This window comes from Drosophila yakuba, chromosome 2L, assembly GCF_016746365.2.
Source record: "Drosophila yakuba strain Tai18E2 chromosome 2L, Prin_Dyak_Tai18E2_2.1, whole genome shotgun sequence".
Taxonomy (NCBI): Eukaryota; Metazoa; Arthropoda; class Insecta; order Diptera; family Drosophilidae; genus Drosophila; species Drosophila yakuba.
Genome location: NC_052527.2, coordinates 9,675,763 through 9,693,694, shown reverse-complemented (window position 1 = coordinate 9,693,694; position 17,932 = coordinate 9,675,763). Strand labels below are relative to the sequence as shown.

Below are 17,932 nucleotides of genomic sequence, written 5' to 3'. Positions count from 1 at the left end.
AAACGCCCACAAACAAAGCGAAATGAGCGCAGTGCATCAGCCCATGCAGCCTAGAGATGGAAGCTGGGTGAAAAATATTTTGTAAATTCAAATGTGAATATTTTGGAGTTTCACTGGATGGCAGCATTCTGAAGCAGCGCAGAGTGTCATTCAAAAATTCGAACAAAATGATGAATTTATCATCCTAGTTACACATACTCTGCCATTCCTGGATGCATACACAATCAACACTCATATGTTCTGGTAAGCTGTGGCCAGTTAATTAATCCCATCGCATGACGTCCATCTCTAGCGTTTTCGGCCAACGACAGTGAGACACACACGGTAAACTCTCATAGGTAAATTAATTTAACGTGACTGCAGCTTTTGGTCGATTTTGGCCAAGTGCGTGGCCAGTTCCACCCAATGTCCCCGCCCATCGCCCATCGCCCTTTTGTGTGCCAATGTTGAGGACGCGTTGCGGTTATTGCCCCAAAAACTGCATTGGCAACATGCTACGGGGGGGTGGGGGGCGGTGAAGTGTGTTGGTGGGTAGTGGGTGGTGGGTGGTGGACCGCCTTGTTTTGTGTGTATTTTACGCATTGAATACAGCGTTCGTCACACTTTCCACTTTCTCCCCACTTTACTCAACGTGGCATAAATATTGCATAAGAGTTAAGCCCGAAATGGATTTTACGTTATTTCTGCAGGATCCCTTTTACGCAGTCCAGAAAATCGGACAAAAATACACTCGTGATGCGTGGCACTCATTTAAATAACGAAATTGGTAACTTGAAGTGAAGCCAAAAAAACCATGAAGCACCATACAATTACTTTAATAAATTTAAAAAATAAGTTATGAAATAATAAGTCTTTATGTCTAACATGAACGTAAAGTAATACTATAGTAGTTTTTAAACCATTAATAAAATGAAAATTAATTTATTTATATTATTTCTTCACACTTCTTCTTGCCACACTTCTATAGAAATTATTTAACGATAAAGCCAGAGACACACTTTTTCCTAACGCAACTTTTCTCTTCTTCAGCGAGTCCGCAAACTTTGGCCTGTTGGCCAACCAAATGACATTTACTCACATTGCACACGCAGGTGGACCCGCTTGCTAATCGAAGGCGGGACTCCGTTGGAGGCGACGCACAGATACGCGGCCATGTGCAGGCGACTCACTTTGGTGATGTGCAGCAGCTCACCGTCCACCACGTTGACTGCGGGGATCAGGAATTGGGATTGGGAATTGGCGATTGCAGCATTGAAGAGAGAAGGGAGAATGGAGAGAAGAACCCGGTTAGGCCAAAGTGCAATGCGGCGAAATAGAAGGTCGCTTACCGTGCTCCCCGCCAATTAGCATCTCCTCGCCGTCCTCGCGTCGCCACATGACGTAGGGCTCCGGATAGCCACGTGCCTTGCAAACCAGCGAGATGTTCTGACCCTCGCGCACCACCATATCGTTGCTGGTCAGGCCCTCGACAATCATCGGTGGAACTGAATGGTTTGGGGGGAGGGGGGAAAGAGCGGGGAATGTTATCGTGGCCAATGGGTCACACTGGGGGTCAGTGGACGGCGATAGGGATTAGTTGTCGTACTCACCCACCACCTGCAAATAGCCCTTCCTGGAGCGCATGGGATCCTGTTGGGAGTGAAGAGATTAAATGTGTGATTTCCCGAACTTACTTAGGCCACTTGAGCTCACCGTATTCACTTGGCACATGTACCAGCCGCGATCCGTCTCCTCAACCTCCTTGATGTGCAAGTACCACTGCAAAAACGCAAAAACGAATTATTGTCACTAAATTGAAAATTCAAATGATTCGTTTTGGACTAATACCCACCGAACGATGGTCATTGTAGGTCAGGCTGATGCGGCTGTTCTGCGAGATGACGTTGTGGTGAATGGATAGGATCGTCTGCGTGTCCACCCGCACCCAGGCCACCTTGTAGCCCTTGAGGTTCTCCACCACACATGCCATCAAGGCATCTCGTCCCACGGAGACGGTGACATTGGCAATGGGTTCCGCGAATCGCGGGAAGTCGGAATCTGCAAGGATAGTTTATTTTGTTTACTCAGTCCTTTTCCGTTCCCGGGGTCCTTTCCGCTAACGAAAGAGAGAAAGGATAGATGGACATTTTCCTTGCATCCTGTGTCCGCTGCATTGCGGCACATTGCACATACGCCCTGTGGGACACTCGAAAAGCAAAAGAAATGGGAGCGTATTAATTACCTTCGTGTGCCGTCTGCTGGGTGTCCAGTCGCGTGTGTTTTCCTGCAAGCGAAATGAACGAAATGGAGAGTGTTAGGACGTTTAATTAAATTAATTTCTCTTCTGCAACGAAACTGCAAGGGGAACTGCCCACTCCAATGGGGTAATAAACAAAAATTAATTAGCCAGGCCATCCAAAAAACTTGGTCGTGGACAAAAGATAGAACGGAAATTGTGTCTGTCGCCGTGTTTTGCTGATACGGCAGAAATTCCGGCTGCGCTTTCAGATTTTTGTTTTTAGTTTCATTTATTGCACTCGTTCTATGACAAAAGTTCAAGTTTAATTGTTTCTGGCTGCGTTGGCACTTTTTCCTCATTTTCCTCATTCTCCGCAGCTGCAGCGGAAACTTTTACTGTTCGAGCATGGCAGGAAATAATTGTGCCAAAAAGGTGAAAGGTGTTGGCTGGGAAATTTTCCAATAAAAACTTGAGGGAAACTGCAAACTAGTAATGTTACGTTCAACATTTTTTTCCTGATGGCAGAGTGTAGTCAAATTTGTTTGCGACTGTTCTGTGCAATATCGGTAGTATTGGGCTATTCATCTTCAACCTTTTCACTTTTATGGCCATGCCAGACACTTTACAAATGAGTTCGGGAAATTTGAGCCAGCAGCAAATCGCATTCGCCTTGAAGAGCTCGACGAGCGATGTTCGTAACATAAAACCGGGTAAATTGAAAAACGCTTAAGCATTTTTACAGCTTTTAACACGGTGCCGCATATTGAATTACGTTCACTTTGGCCAGTCTTCCTTTTCCAGCAGGACAACTGCTGCCGTTTCCTGCCACTGGCCATTGGCTTACCGCCCCCGATTTTCCCATTTCCCCGTTTCCCCCGTCCATCTGAGTTTTCCTCTGGCACTTTTCAACTTCAGCTCCCCCGGAGCAGCTGCTGTTTATGCCTTTTCAGCTACGAAAAAATGCTCAACACGATTTTCGCTGTTGATTTACGTTTTAGCACGTTTTTCGTACAGCTTAGCTGCCAGTTTTTCCTGCTTTCATTCTTATATTCCAAACGTTTTATTCTTAGTTGAGCATGACAGGTTGCACTCTGCAGCTTTTCGCTTTTCCCTTTCCATTTGAATGCTGTTTCACTTTTCCTATGCCATTTAATGAGCACCTTTTTATCGCCACTGAGATTTGTCCCTGACTCCTTTGGCCTCAATCCTGCAGGAGCAGGACACAGCACCCGCTATTCTCTCGCAAATTTGGCCATGTAAAATGAACCCCATTTGACTGCGCTTACCCTTTGCATTCGTGATTATGTTTTTTTCCTTTAATTTGTTATTTAGCTCCTGTGTGTCAACACAGGCTCACGTGACACACAGCCCATGACTTTCCATTCTCAACTCTCGACTCTGTGCTCTGGACTCTGTGCTCTGGACTCTGTGCTCTGGACTCTGTGCTCTGGACACCAGTCAATCAGTCGGAGCTCCAGAGCTCTATTCACGATCTGGCGTCCGGAATTCTATTTGTCCTGGGTCCACCTGCGCCCATTGGCCTCTTTGTGCAAACGCGGGCAACCATTCAATTTGTCAGGCTCGACGGCGGCAGGTTCCCACTCCCTAAACCTAAACTGCCTTTTGAACTTTGTGCAAACAAAACGCAGCGGAAAATGTCCGAGCTGAAAAGTGCCGGCCACTTTCAATGCGCTTAAACTCGGTTCTGATACCGAGTACTACTACTACTTCTAGACTGTAATAGTTCGTTACTTTCAAATATATCCCTAATGAAAAACAACTTTCAAGGCAACATTTACATTTGCGCTTTAAGAAATGCATTTGTTGGCAATGCAAATTCTGGTGTATGAGCTTTGAATAGGCTCATCTATTGTGCACTGCAGTTGTTGTCCATATATTGACCGGTTTAGTGGTAAGACGGATTACAGATTGCGGTGACGGTAGGTAAGCCAGGCCAAGAGGAGATTCCACCTTCCCATCCACTGGCCTAATCTCGACGGCCTCCGCAAACCAAATGGTCGTCATAAACAAAGGACACACAAAAGAAAACTTTGCCAAGACGTGCCGCCTACTCGATTTTCGACGATGCCCGCAAGTAAACTGCGGATACAGTGGGTGTTGGACGCAAATATCCTGGTAAAACTTTGCAAGCAACACACATGTTTTAGCCATTTTAATAAAAAGTTATAGTTATAGTTATCAGTTATACATACTCAGATCATTGTCAATACCTTAGGTATCATAAATCAGAATTCTAATTAATCTGATAGCTATGGTTTCACTTTTTACAATACTTTAAATTTTGTAAATATTGTTTGATTTTTGGAAGTGTGGAATCTATTGCGCTTGTAACTCAAAATGGAAAGGAATTCAACTCAAATGTTAGTGACCACATGTTATAATTTTTCTACCCACTGTAAGCTGCTTAGGTCTTTGCTGAGCTTTCCATCCGCTTCCCTTTTTATGGGCCCCATCTTTTTTGTTGGCCATTTTTTCCGTTTATATGGTTCGGGATGTCTTTGAAAGGGGGAGGGTGAGAAGACTGGAGAAATACTTTTGCTGGCCGTTTATTGCCGTTTATTTGTCTTTCTGCCATTTTTATATTTACGCATATAATCGCTTTCAACGCTTGTCGGCGCCTTGGGAGAGCCTATGGCCAGGACGTGGGTCTGGAAGGCGCTTATAAATATGATGTTATCGCTTTTTATGGTCCACTTTTATTGCAGGCAATCAGTCTTGCGTTTTGTTTGCTGATTGCTTGCCATTATTCAAATGTATTTGTTTAATTCCCGGGGATTGGCAGCCACAAATCATTTTAAATCCGCAATATGTCAACAAATATTTGGACAACGAGCATATTCTTTTTTGGCTCCTATCGCAGATGCTCCTTGTGCGGGTCATTATTGTGGCTTATGTCCTTGGCTAAGGACCCTTTGCGCCCCATTACAAGCACCCACTTAACCACTCGTGCCACCAAAGCAGCCTAATAAGCGGCGAGCTCATAATCACATTGCGTATACGTAATTAGTTCAGGGATTGATAAGGCGAGCAAATCTTCTGCGCCGAGCTCTATTGCCATACCACAAGCCGTGAGAGGGTTCCACAAACTGATTATACTTGCACTTTGTTGACAAACGAGCTGATTAAATGCTGGCTCTCACTCATTATGCAATTAACTGGCAACTCAGACCCTCTGAATCGCCTTTATTGCCCAACACCCAACTGTGAATGCGAGTGTGCGTGGGCCTAATAAGATGACCAAAGGCACTACGCCTATTTACATTTACCTTAAAGCTTAAGCTCCGAAACTAGTTGCTTGTATTAAATTTTGATACTCAATTGCTTACACATTAGACACGATTAAGTTGAAGCCTACATATGTAATTAAATAGGGCAAGAAAGATAAGCAGCTCTTGAATATCTGGTGTCAGCATAAATACTTATGTTAATGAGAAACTGTCTAACTAAATAAATGATAATACATTATTTATGTTTTCTGAACAACAAAATCTAGCAACTAATGGTTCCTTTTTATTTCATAGTTTAAAGGGCGTTTTTGACATATCAGTAATATTTTAAGATTGCTAACAATATATATTTTAAATACAATTTCGTATTGATTCGTCGCACGTTTTTCTATATTTCTTACAGTGAAATAAACAAAAACTACTCTACAAACCCAACAGGTTAGCAACTGTTAATCAGGAATGCATACTATAGCTGGCAGCATATGGAATGCTTTGTGCAAATTGTTTACTTTTGTCATAGAAGAAATACCAACCAGATTCCCACAAAATCCGACACAGAAAACCCAAGCGGCAGAATTCTGTGAATTTCAGCACGGAGAGTAGAGGGGAAAGTGCACGAAAAAGTGTCTAAGAATGCAAGGCAAATATCTACTCGACAATATATGTAGTTATATATTCAGAGAAAATAGAGGTTACCGCAGAACGAACTGTGGATGCGGCAACAGTGCATTTCGCCAACTTGGCAGACAAATGAACTCGAAGTGAACCCGAAGTACACATGTTGGGAGGATACTTATTGTGTGTCTTGCTGCAAAGTCCTTAGTCTGTGTAACGAGTTGCTTGTTTGGCGACAGGACAATGGTTCGATTTCAGATTCAACCAGATCGATGACGCGATCCGAAAAACTCATTAAGAAGTTTAATTAAATGGTGAGTCGGCCATGAGCAAGTGCGAAGATTGCACTGCAGCAAGAAAACTCATTATTCATAACGACGCGAAGGCACAGGACTGAGAATCAGGGTCCAGCTGGAGTGGCGTTGGCAGCTGCAACAGCTCGAGTCGCTATTTCCCGCCCCCTGAAACACGCTGCAAATAAAAACAAAATATGTGCGAAAATGTGTCGGAAAGTGAGCGAAAACATAAAACATGCCAGCCAGCAGAGGGCGGATCCGCATCCGCATCCGGATCCACGGATCTCCCAACTCCCCTTATGACTTATGTTGCAAGAACGTCGGGACTCTGCTGTTGCTGTTGCAGAGTGGCTGATGGGGTCCTTTAGGTGTTGGCCATGGCTTCAGTCACCTGACAGCAGCCATGCTTAAAGTGCGATGAACGTTTTAATAAATGAGTGTGACAAACGCAGTTGAATGGATTACGGGCAGGAGTAAGCTATGCGTATATAATTGCGGTTTGCTCACTTTAAAACAACAGTTTAATTATTCCCCAGAGATTAAGAGAACAAGGCTAACCGAAAAAAGCTTTTAAATTGTGTTTTAAAAAGGGATAAGTGTATATAATATTGAACAGACATTCTCATTCAATAAACATCGAGAGATTTTGGGCGCTACAAAGTCCTCAAATTCTTGAATTAAGCATGCGGCTGTCACTCACTCAGTTCGTTCTCTTCCTCAAAAGCACTCACTCAACTGGGCGATGTGACAGCGGGAAATTAAACGACATGCAAATTGCATGGCCATCAAAAGTGGACGACACTGTGCAGTGCATTACTCATACGCCCCATACGCCCCATACGTCAGCGCTTCGACGACTGGCGACATCTTGCCACCGAAAGTTGGGCGAAAGGAGCGAAAGGAGTTAAATGAGCGCACAACGGAGTGAGTCGAGTCGTAAGTGAATTTATTTCAAACAATTATGCAGCAATTAACAAACAGATGACGGCAATTAAACTGCAGCCAGGCTGGCGGAAAGGCGGTGAAACGGGGAAGATGTCGAGTTGTGTCAAGTGCAGCAATCGACAGGCGGCAGCAGTGAATTCAGCTTGTGAATCTGCTGCATTATTCAGGCAATATTTCACACACTCACGCGTCGAGAAATGCACTTTATGCCTGCCATTTCCCTTCCGTTTGTTGCGAGCTGAATAATTTTTCAATAATTCAATTGGTCTTACTCGCTTTTTCCGCGCAGATTACATATGCGCCGTGTTATCTTCCGGATGGAGGTGCACTTGCGTGCCTCAAGTGGCGGGCATTCGATCATTTTTGAAACGCCATTGAAGTGATTGTTTGTTGCATACTTCTGGGCGCGCAGAAGAGGCCACGAAGAGTATTTCCGGGCAAACATTTCCGGCCGCAGAAACCACTTCGCAAATTAAGTTGTCAACAATTTCAGGCGTATCGCAACGATTTAATCTTCGCACCTAAATTATTTACGTTAAAAGCCACGCTCTCACTTGCCACACCCCCCAACCCCCCCCAACTCCACCCGCCGCATTTTACTCGCACACATACACACAAGTGCCTTGTTAGCCGTCGCTCATGCAATAAAACGCTCAGCTGTCGCTGTGTTGTTGTTCTGCCTTTTTGTTGTTGAGCCTTTTGTTTAATAAATTATGTAAAATGCGCCAAATTGAATTTGAAATTCATGCAGCCTTTCGCCTGGTTATGGGAATTAAGATATGTCGACAGTCGGAATGAGTGGTCACAGGGGTGGAGCGGGGAAATGGTGAAGGGGGCAGGAAAATGGAACTAAACGAAGCCATTTTCCCAGACATAAAGTCGCCGCTTTCAGTCTGGCACGTACAGGCAGTTAACATATGCCTTGGATTTGGGATTGCGGGGAAAATGGCATTCTGCTGTTCGGGTTGAGCAGCGATTTTGCCGGGAATAGGTGTAAATTGGGCTGACTCAATTTAATGAGACAAATATTCAAATTTATTCATATCGCAGCAGGTGGCTAAAGGCATTGTTTCCATTCGTAATTAAATAGAACTGGCGTTGGTTTTGATTATCCCAATAAATGTTATTTAAAGTCTGGCAATTGAGGAGTATTAAAGTTTGTTCGAAAAGATGTTTCTATTTCGATTAGGGTAAGAGTTCCTATTTCTACCTTTAACTTTTAATACAAATTTCTGTTTTGCTCTTCACTTTGATTTAAAGATTACGGATAAACCTTGGCATGCCAGGACTGAGAAAAGTTTCATCCCAGCTGCTTTAAGTGGACCATAAAACCGGAGAAAGCCAAGAAAACAGAAAGACTTCTATGGCGATATAAAAACGAATGGGATTGCATTAATGTGGGCAAGTCAGGAGCGACGGTGCCCAGCATGCAATCGTAAACATAATTTACTCCCCAGAATTCGTGGAAATAATAATTAGGGACTGGATCAGAACAAAAGGCCTTGTCCGTTCTGTCCCAGAATTATAAATGAAGGGTGAACAAGAGTTTGTGGCCGTCTGTCCGTCCGTATGAACGTCGAGATCTCAGGAACTACAAAAGCTAGAAAGTTCAGATTAAGCATACAGATACCAGAGAAAAAGACACAGCGCAAGTTTGTCGATTCGTGCTGCCACGCCCACTCTAACGCCCACAAACCACCCAAAGCTCCCTCCCCCACACTTTTGAAAAATCTTTTGATATTTTTTCATTTTTGTATTAGTCTTGTAAATTTTTCCCACGCCCACTCTAACGCCCACAAACCGCCAAAAACTGCCAGTGTTGAAGACTCTCTTTCTCACTTCCACTAGCTGAGTAACGGGTATCAGATAGTCGGGGAACTCGACTTGTTGTTATTATTATTATTCGAAAAACGGATTAGTTTTTATCAACCCCGTGGTGTGTGGGGGTTTGTGGTGCGGGGTGCTGGATTTGGTGAAGCTTAAGAAGGCCTTTGAATCTGGTAAATAGACGGCTCTGATCGGTAACCATGTCTTATTACTAATTTGTCGTTTTATTTTATATTCTTCAGATGCCTATGAGGCGGAGCAGTTGCTACGCAAGGTGGACATCCATTCGGTCACTGGCATTTTGAAGACTTTTCTAAGAGAGCTCCCCGAGGCCCTATACACGGATCAGCTATATCCACGATTTTTTGACCCATTCAGCGCCTTTAGCAACAACAAACAACAACGAGTCCACACGAATCAACGAGCTTCTCAAAGTTTTTGAGGAGTTGCCACAGGCCAACAAAGCCTCCATCACTTCGATATTAGATCATTTAATAAGGTTTGTTTCTTTTAGCTACATGGATGTCAAAAATATACTTATTTGACATGACTTATTGTAGAGTCCACGAAAAGGAGGCAGACAACAAGATCGTGAGCCGTTTACACAGTTACATATGGAAATATATATGTATCAAAATTATATATATATTTTTTTTACAAACAAAAGCAGTTATAAGAGCGAAGTTGATGGATAGCCTACGCATACACCATCTCCCAACCTTTTCCGCCGCCGAAGTCCGCAAAAAAAAAAAAACAAAGGGAAAAAAATGTGAGCCTTTTGAGACATTATTAAAAGTTTTTCGTTTTCCCCCTTTTTTGCGGGATTCTTTGGGGGCAGTCATTTACATTAACATCCTTTCATCCTGTGTTGACAAAAATATCAAAATGAAATTGCTGCATAATTTGTTCTTTCCGCCTCGCGTCTCCATTGCTTCTCCATTGCTGTTTGCCGAGTGTCGTTGGGGAAACTTTTCTATTAATTTTTGTGGCCGTCATTTGGCGGCCAGCAAAGTGTAAATAAATACAACCAGCTCCACCCGCAGTTTCTTCACAAAATTTCTTATCTTGGGGACCGTCGATGCGCAAAGTTAAATTAAAATGCTGGCAGGACATTCGTTGAATTATTCAGTAACTTTGTGGCAAACTCTTTCGCTTTTTATTTTGCGTCCAGTTGCCTTCGTCGAAGACAAATGTAAATTTTCTTCCGTCATTTTAGCGACATCTGTTTTGATGTCTTTGAGGGATTCGGCGTTGAACAAGCCAAGTGAAGTTCGTTAGGTAATTAAAAAACAAGGGGAGTTGCAAAATATTGTGTTTTTATGTACTCAGAATGCTTTAAACAAATATTTTAATGTAAACGAGAGGTTGGCAATTTTTTGACGTAACCACTCAGTAAATATCGTTTACAACCTTAAGTAAACTGCGCAAGGTGTAAATAATTTATCAGACTGTTTGGTGGATGGTTGCTGAAGCTATAACTTACTAAATGTTTGAAAGGGGAGAGGAGCATTTTTGTTTCGCTTCAAACCGTTTAACTTAAATTGTCTTAAATTTCAACAGGCTGTCGCCGAAGAGCCCGTCGGCCACAGTGGTCATAAAAAATGAATGCGGTTAACTTGACTCCAATCCGGAGAGTGGCTGGGAATGGGACTACGACCACCCAGCTCCAGACTGACGCAGCTGGCGAAGGCCAGAAAGTCAAGCAGTTGGCTTTTCACTTTGCTCACAGCTCCAACTCGGTGCGTCCTGGGGGCATAATTTCCCAATTGCAGGCTCATGTGCCGCACACACAAACGGGAAACGGGAAACGGAAAACGGGAAATCCCTTTAGCCATCTCTCAGCAACTCTCCGGCTCCGGGATTCCCACTTCAATCAAGCACAATGGGCCGTTGAATCGCTTAAGCGCCGCATTTCCTTAACTCCCTCTCCCCCTCCATGAAACACTCACTGCCACATAAAACAACACTTGGCCACGGTCAGTTACCAGTTACGCACGGGCCACGCCCACGAAACGCCTCCATGCAGACTTGCCCCACTTGTTATTTATATTATGACCACTCACAGTTGTTGGCTCATTGTCATAAATTTTCCCCAGTGTTTGCCGTGCGGCCCATCCGGAAAAGTGAGAGTGGAATGGCGAAGAAAAGATTTCCTTGGCCTTGTGCGAAATGCTTGTTGTTTGTTTGTTTGTCTTTGTTGACGTATCCCAAGCTCCCGAGGGTCATTGTAGCCAAACAATGGCAGCCTCTTGGCCAATTTAATAGATTCCATAAATGGTTCATGTTCGGCTACCATTGATGAATGCAGCCTGTTAGTAGTCTTTGCAGTGTTTACGGTATTTCGAAGTCAACGAGTCAAGTTGTTCGTGGTATCAGAGTGCGTATCTCTAGCCGAAGAGCCAATTCGTTTTGATGCCGCATTTATAAGCACCAATTTCAGCATAGTCGTCGGAAAAGAGTTTGCTTTTTAATTACTCCCCAGGCGCAATGTGCTAGCCCATATTCGTTTTGCACCTCGCCGAGAAAGTTTTCAACACGCCCGAATGGAAGTTTGAGGTGCTCCATTTGAATTCATGTTAAGGCAACCACTAAGCGCATAATCTTGTAAACTTGGCCAAAATTCTCCAAATGCCATAACTAAAATAAGCAAGCAGCCAAGGATGCTCAGCGAAGGGAGTGAAACATATTATGCCCGAGGGCACAGCCAGATTCTGAGCATGGCTTCTTTGCCAAACTTTTTGCAATGGTAATGGTACTGGATCTGGTCTCGGTTCTGGTGCAAGTGCTTGATGCAAATTATTTGGCCTGGAGGTTAACTAGGGTCGTTTAGCAAATGCCTAACCCACAAAAAGAGGCAGCAGCAGTAGAGATGATCTCGTGATGGAGAACTTTAATTAGGAAACTATAACTGGGATATTAAAGATATAAACACTAACGGGATGAGACTCAAATTTGTTGTATGAATAAAATAGATATTATTTACTTCAAGAGAAAACTAAATGGCTTACTATCGAATGACCATAATCTTTTCTATATTTAAGAGTTATCTAAGCATACATTTGTAGATATGTAAAGGCTTACTCCTTTCCTCTTGCATCTAACATCTTGAACCCATTCATTTAAACACAAGTTAATTTTGTTAATTAAACACTCATCTTTCGTGACTTTCTCTACGCGGTTCGTGACTCTTCGTTCACGATGTCATCCTTAGAGCCACAGTCTTTTTATGAGCCCTGCATGCATTGGCATTCATGAGAGTGAGCCCAGTATTTTTGTGAGCCCAACGAGTGGGTGGTGCCTGGGCGGACCGGAGGGCTTACCACAGTCTGAGCTGCATCTCCGAGCCCAACAACAATGGCAGGTACAATAAATGCCTTTCAACGGCGGTTTCACATGCACTTGAAGTGAAGTGGCGGCGAAAGGGGGGAGCTGCCAGGGAGTTGACTTGGGGTCAGGGTGCACGGGCTTGGTGGGGCTGTGAGGAAACTGCGAGGAACATGTGAGGAACTGGAAGTGGAAGTGGAACTGGTCTGGTGGCAGTGTCATAAGCCTCAAGTGCTATTTGCAGTGAAGTGCAGCATACATGATGGTTGGGGTGTCGCCTTCATCTGCTCTGCCCCAAATCCGCATCTTACTTGTTCAGCTCTGTGCTGGTCTGGTCCTAATGAAACTTTATCCCCGGAGTGCTAAATGTCTGGCCAGATGGCCAAGCTCTACCAAAAGTCCCAGCATTCTTGCACTTTACCCAACTATGTTTCGGTATCTGAACTGGGTTATTACCAGCATCTGTATCCGCATTCTTATTTTCCATTTCGAAAATGGAATGTGAAGGACACACATTTCAGAACTACTTCAGTTGGTCATAGTTGCACACATCCATATGCGGATAAATCTTTCTAAAAGCTCGAGTAACTCAATCCTTCAATTGAGCACTTCAATTCGTACAATTACCTAATTGTTCTGCTTCTGAGTTTTAATGCAACAACAATATTTACGCACTGCTGGCTTTTCGAAGGGCGAATCGGAGAAAACAACACCTGCAATTAGTTTTCAATTGAAGTGGGTGGCAGAGAAATGGGATCCTCTGGCAAAGAATTCTCGGTAAATTGGCTGAAACCTGGTAGCTTCACTCTCGATTTGTGCCAAGGTACTGCGTTGCCGGATTCTAATTAAGATTGATGTGTTTATGGTGTAGCCAACATTTGACTTTGCCCAACCAAAAGCTCGACAGGAGCTGGAGTGGCGTTCGTGTCTAGGAGTCCCAGTCACAGTTCGATTTCGATTTCCACTTTCCGCAGTTTGGCATTTCCTGCTCCTTTGTAATTATTGATGAGCTCCGCTTTGACTTTCGACTTTTTCAAGTGTATTAACGTAATTAGCTAGCCATCGAAAACGTTAAGCGATTGCTACTGCTCCATTAAATTCGCTGCACTTAAAGCTCAATTGTGGGGCATCAATCGCTTGACTCCGCCCCGTGCTCCTTCTGTTTTTCGTCCGTCTAGTCAATCAAAATGTCATGAAAGTCTGGCAGTCGATGAACTGATTGACAAGCAGGAGAAAAAGGATACCTATGCTCCACTGACCCATGGCGCTGTGCGGTGCAGGTGCGCATGCAAATTTCAGGCAGTGTCCGGCGGTTGGTCTGTGTCTGGAATTCCATGGCTTGTGTGGTTAGCCACAAGGCCAGGAATTCTGGCCGTCTGCTGGGCTCCCAGGTGTCTATTGGCTACCAGAAACCACTCACCTTAAATTGGTCTTTATGGGGGCGAGGTAAAAAGTCAGATGGGTCATTTAAATTACCAAAAGAATTCGTTTAAAACTACAAGTTTGATCAAATAGGTCTGGAAATCCATGTCTATATATATGCATTCAAGCCATAAATATCTTTCGAATTCCTACTTCAACTTCTGTAATCGTAATTCCATTTGAAATCACAGCCATTGTCTAGGTCTGTAAAAATATCAATAACAGCAATTACATTTTCTATTAACGAAATCACAGCACAATGGGTTTTCCCACAATGTAATGCCAGCACAACATCATCCACGTCTACCACCTCATCATCCCCAACCCCATCCCCATCCACATCATCAAAATCATCTATAAAAACAATCGAAGCCAGGCAGCAGCAATTGCCGAACCGAAGGCAACTCCATTTTCCCCGTCTTTTCCGCGCTGGCAAGTTCATCAAACCGAGCAGGAAAACAGCAAATAAAGCGAGAGACTGGGGCGTGGGGAAACTCGGGGCAACTGCTGGAATCTGGTGGAGACTGCTGGAAACTGGTGGAAACTGGTGGAAACTGTGGGCCGTACATGTGGTCGTTATTGTTATTGCTTTTCGCCAGTGGAAGCCCTTGCTCCAGCCTCAAATGCAGGATGCGCCTGAAAAAAACTCACGTAATTTTGGAGCTGCTTTTTTTTTGTGGGTGTTGTTTTTGTTTTTGGCCCCTTGCTGGAAACCTCTTCATCATCAAAAAACATGAGAGGCACCATGGCCATAGATCCATGCAAAATTAACATAGACAAAAGGCGCCGAAGGGGAGATAGTGAAAGGAGATGAGTCCTGCACAAAATTTGCACCCACCATGTGCGGCAAATGAATGGGAATGTTTCTCGGAAAGCTGGGAAGGTCAGTCGGAGGCCAGAATTCATGAATTTCTGTTCCTCGAAAAGGCTTCTGCTAATGCAGAAGTCGAAAAATAGGTTTCTAAGCTAGCATTCTCTTTAAAAACTTTGAAAATAATTTGTTTAATTTAATTAGATATTAACGTAATACTGGACAACATATGAGCTTTCACTTTCTTGCCATAATGGCATGCTTATAGCCATAATCACTTTAATTGAACACATATGGTGTTGGCCAATAAGGTGCGAAAACTAAAGTGTTTGCGGATAGCAAGGAACCGTAACTAACTGCCTTTCCGGACAATTAAATAAACACAATTTTCGAATTGTATTTAAAGTACAAGCCGGCGCACACAAAACACTTAACCCGAATCGCCTTAGACGTCTGTTTAGAGAACGAGTCGGCCAGAAAAAGGCCGCTTAACTTCCGGTCAAATAGCTAGCGACATACAGCAAGACCAAGTTGAACTTCAACCTACCAAATCCTCAACCTTGCAAGGGTCCTTGGCCTCAGGACCTCGGCACGTCCGGCTGCAAAATTTACTTAGCCCCGAAATAGAAGGCAAAAGTGTGAAAAAGCCGTCGAAATGTTGTTATCTAAATGCGCGCTGAACTTTTCATGCGAAAGGATAAAGGACGGCGCACAAAAGGCGGACCCTTAGACAAAGGATATACATATACATACATATACATATAGACCGACGCCCACATCCAGGCATTCCCAATGCGCTTATTAAAATCCTTTTAAACCGTGCCGACTGCCGGCAGGAAAATCAATTAAGTCGAATACACTTCCCCGAGGATAATTGCTTTCGGAACGAGGAGAACTGCCGCCAGCCGAAAACCGAAAACGGAAAACTGAAAACTGAAAACTTTTGTGCCAATGAACATCAGCTCCCATAACGGGCTAAGCGAAGCGTTAAGGCCTAATGGCAACTTGGCCGATTTCTATAGGCCCTGGCATCCTTTCGGCCACGAATGGTAATGATGGGATTTGGAAACGGCTGGCGACAATATATATTTCTTTAGCAATCACTGTTAAATTTTATTGAAAGAGATATGGTAATTAGTTAAAAATGTACAAATTTGTATAAATTTAATATCATTTAATTCATTTCAAGGTAATTATACACGGTATCCACTTTGTCCATCAGACAAACTCTTGCTTTTCCTTTCGCTTTTATAATTTTTTGCCAGAAACTCAAATGAAGTGTACTCCAGATTCTTAGCCCTAAATCGTTAAAGTTGAACAAGTTGGTTAATTAATTTCGATGTTTTCAGAGACTTGAGTTTGCCTTCAGCGACTAAGTGATTTGTTAATTTGTAATAATACGGACGCCAACTGGTTACCGCAATTAGCAATAATGAATGGGCTGCTGCATTTGATTTTAGCAGCCAGCTATTAGCCGTAATTGTAGACTTTTACGGGGCCAAGAGCCAAAGTGAAATTAGCATGCCCGGTGGGCATAATTTGTGAAAAGAAATCCAAACTTTCACTGCCCACCCCCCTCCCTCCACTCCACCAGTCAACCGAATTTCCCCGAATAGTCCTGCGCACATATACAATGCGGGGGCGTGGCCAGGACTCTGATTGCCCCGACGTGTTTACAAGCGTTAAGCGGAGCGCCATTAAATGTTATGGCCGTGTGGAAAAGCACGATCCATTGAATGCCAGTGTCCAACCAGGTGATAAAGTGTCGAATGTGGCTAGTATCAGGAGGCAGGATGCGAGGATCTAGGTGCCAGGTGCCAGGAGCAGGGATTCCACGAGAGTGGAGGTGTTGGCCAGTCGTGGATGGTCAATGCTTTCACTGCTTCAAACTGAAACACACAAATTGAAATAGAAAACTTTCCCGATGGAACAAAGTTGGCCGTTTAGAGTTTAATAGCAGTCGGTGGTGTGCAGCTCTCGCTTATTAGCAAAATGGGACAACTTACTGACGACCAGCCAAAAAATTCAATATCGACATGGACACAAACTTACCTGCAAAAAATAAAAAAAAAATATGTTTTTAATAATATAGTTAGTGGCCGGGTGCATTGTTGAACTCCAATGTTTATAATTATAGTTTAAAGCTATTCTTTAAGCTGGTTTTAAAGATTTCCATTGCTGTAAATGTATAATAAAGTTGCCTCGTAACTCCACCTACTTCTACTTGATAAGCACAAAGAATATCTGTAGCATAAGCTGATTATCATTACCTTGGATGTTCTTTTAATCTCTTCGCTAAAACAGCCATTAGTAACTGAACTATCCCGTCTTTTAGAATCCATCGCTTGACTTCATGCAGCGAATTTGAATAAGCCGCACCCTCGGACTATTAATCAAACATGGTGATGTGGAGACCACATTGATGGGTTCAAAGTGGTTGCTACGGAATGCAGGTGCGATGCTCTGGGCAACCGCAAGTTTACTGTAGCATAGCTAAAAAGGCAAATGCTGGGAATCGGGGGAATCCGGGAAGAGGAACAGGTATCGCAGTGGATAATCGATGGCAGGGGGAAGGTCAACCGCAGGAGTTGAACGTGGTGCTTGCGGAGAGCACAAACAAATGGAGCGACCACAGAATGACCACCCAGGCAGCAATTAAAAATCCCTCCTGGGGGCAAACAAGCAGCTAATGTCCTGCCTCATTGAGCCATTAATTTCCAGGGAGCCAGGGTAAGGCGGAGGATAAAGCTGGTTTATGTGAAGGTGGGTGGCTAAGCCTGCAACCTTTGCAATTTGTCCACATCGATTAGTGTCCGGCGCACATCGTCTTCGACTGACAGCCTGACAGCCATGTCCACGTCTATTATTTTCAACTTAACATGGCCCGCGCCTCTGACAATTGGCCAGGACATTTACCCATGCCCCTTTGCCCTTCGTGGGACCAAAGGGCGCCACAATACGACTTGCTCACCGCATAACTGCACAATGGCCGACCTACAACTCACTTCCTTCCGCCACACGGCTGCCACGCCCAACTTTCTCACACTCCCGCCCATTCACAGGACCTTTCCCTGCAATATCTTTAATGCTTTTTCCCTTTCTCCCAGCCTGGCCTTTTATTCCTGTCGTTGAAACGTGTGTCCAGCGGAAATGACAACGACAGTGGCAATTACATTGTTGCATGACACAAATAGTGTTGCCTACAACAAGGGGAACAACAATTGCT

At 43.8% G+C, this 17,932-nt stretch overlaps 1 protein-coding gene and 2 long non-coding RNA genes across 7 annotated transcripts in view; 2 read left to right on the top strand and 1 right to left on the bottom strand.

Annotated features, from left to right (window-relative positions):
- Nucleotides 1–17,932, bottom strand: part of LOC6527537 (hemicentin-1) — a 41,612-nt gene that overhangs the window by 11,246 nt on the left and 12,434 nt on the right. For all 5 annotated transcript variants that reach the window (XM_039370334.1, XM_039370335.1, XM_002088591.3 and 2 more), the window contains 6 exons: nucleotides 2,222–2,263; nucleotides 1,832–2,037; nucleotides 1,693–1,758; nucleotides 1,590–1,629; nucleotides 1,329–1,484; nucleotides 1,079–1,207 (listed from right to left, as the gene is read on the bottom strand). In XM_039370334.1, coding sequence (XP_039226268.1) covers nucleotides 1,079–1,207; nucleotides 1,329–1,484; nucleotides 1,590–1,629; nucleotides 1,693–1,758; nucleotides 1,832–2,037; nucleotides 2,222–2,263 — 639 coding nt within the window. The remainder of the gene's footprint in view (nucleotides 1–1,078; nucleotides 1,208–1,328; nucleotides 1,485–1,589; nucleotides 1,630–1,692; nucleotides 1,759–1,831; nucleotides 2,038–2,221; nucleotides 2,264–17,932) is intronic.
- On the top strand, nucleotides 9,278–9,789 carry LOC120320523. Its single transcript, XR_005560017.2, has 3 exons — nucleotides 9,278–9,322; nucleotides 9,392–9,648; nucleotides 9,710–9,789. It is a non-coding gene; the product is annotated as an uncharacterized LOC120320523 (long non-coding RNA).
- On the top strand, nucleotides 10,176–14,929 carry LOC120320524. Its single transcript, XR_005560018.2, has 2 exons — nucleotides 10,176–14,097; nucleotides 14,151–14,929. It is a non-coding gene; the product is annotated as an uncharacterized LOC120320524 (long non-coding RNA).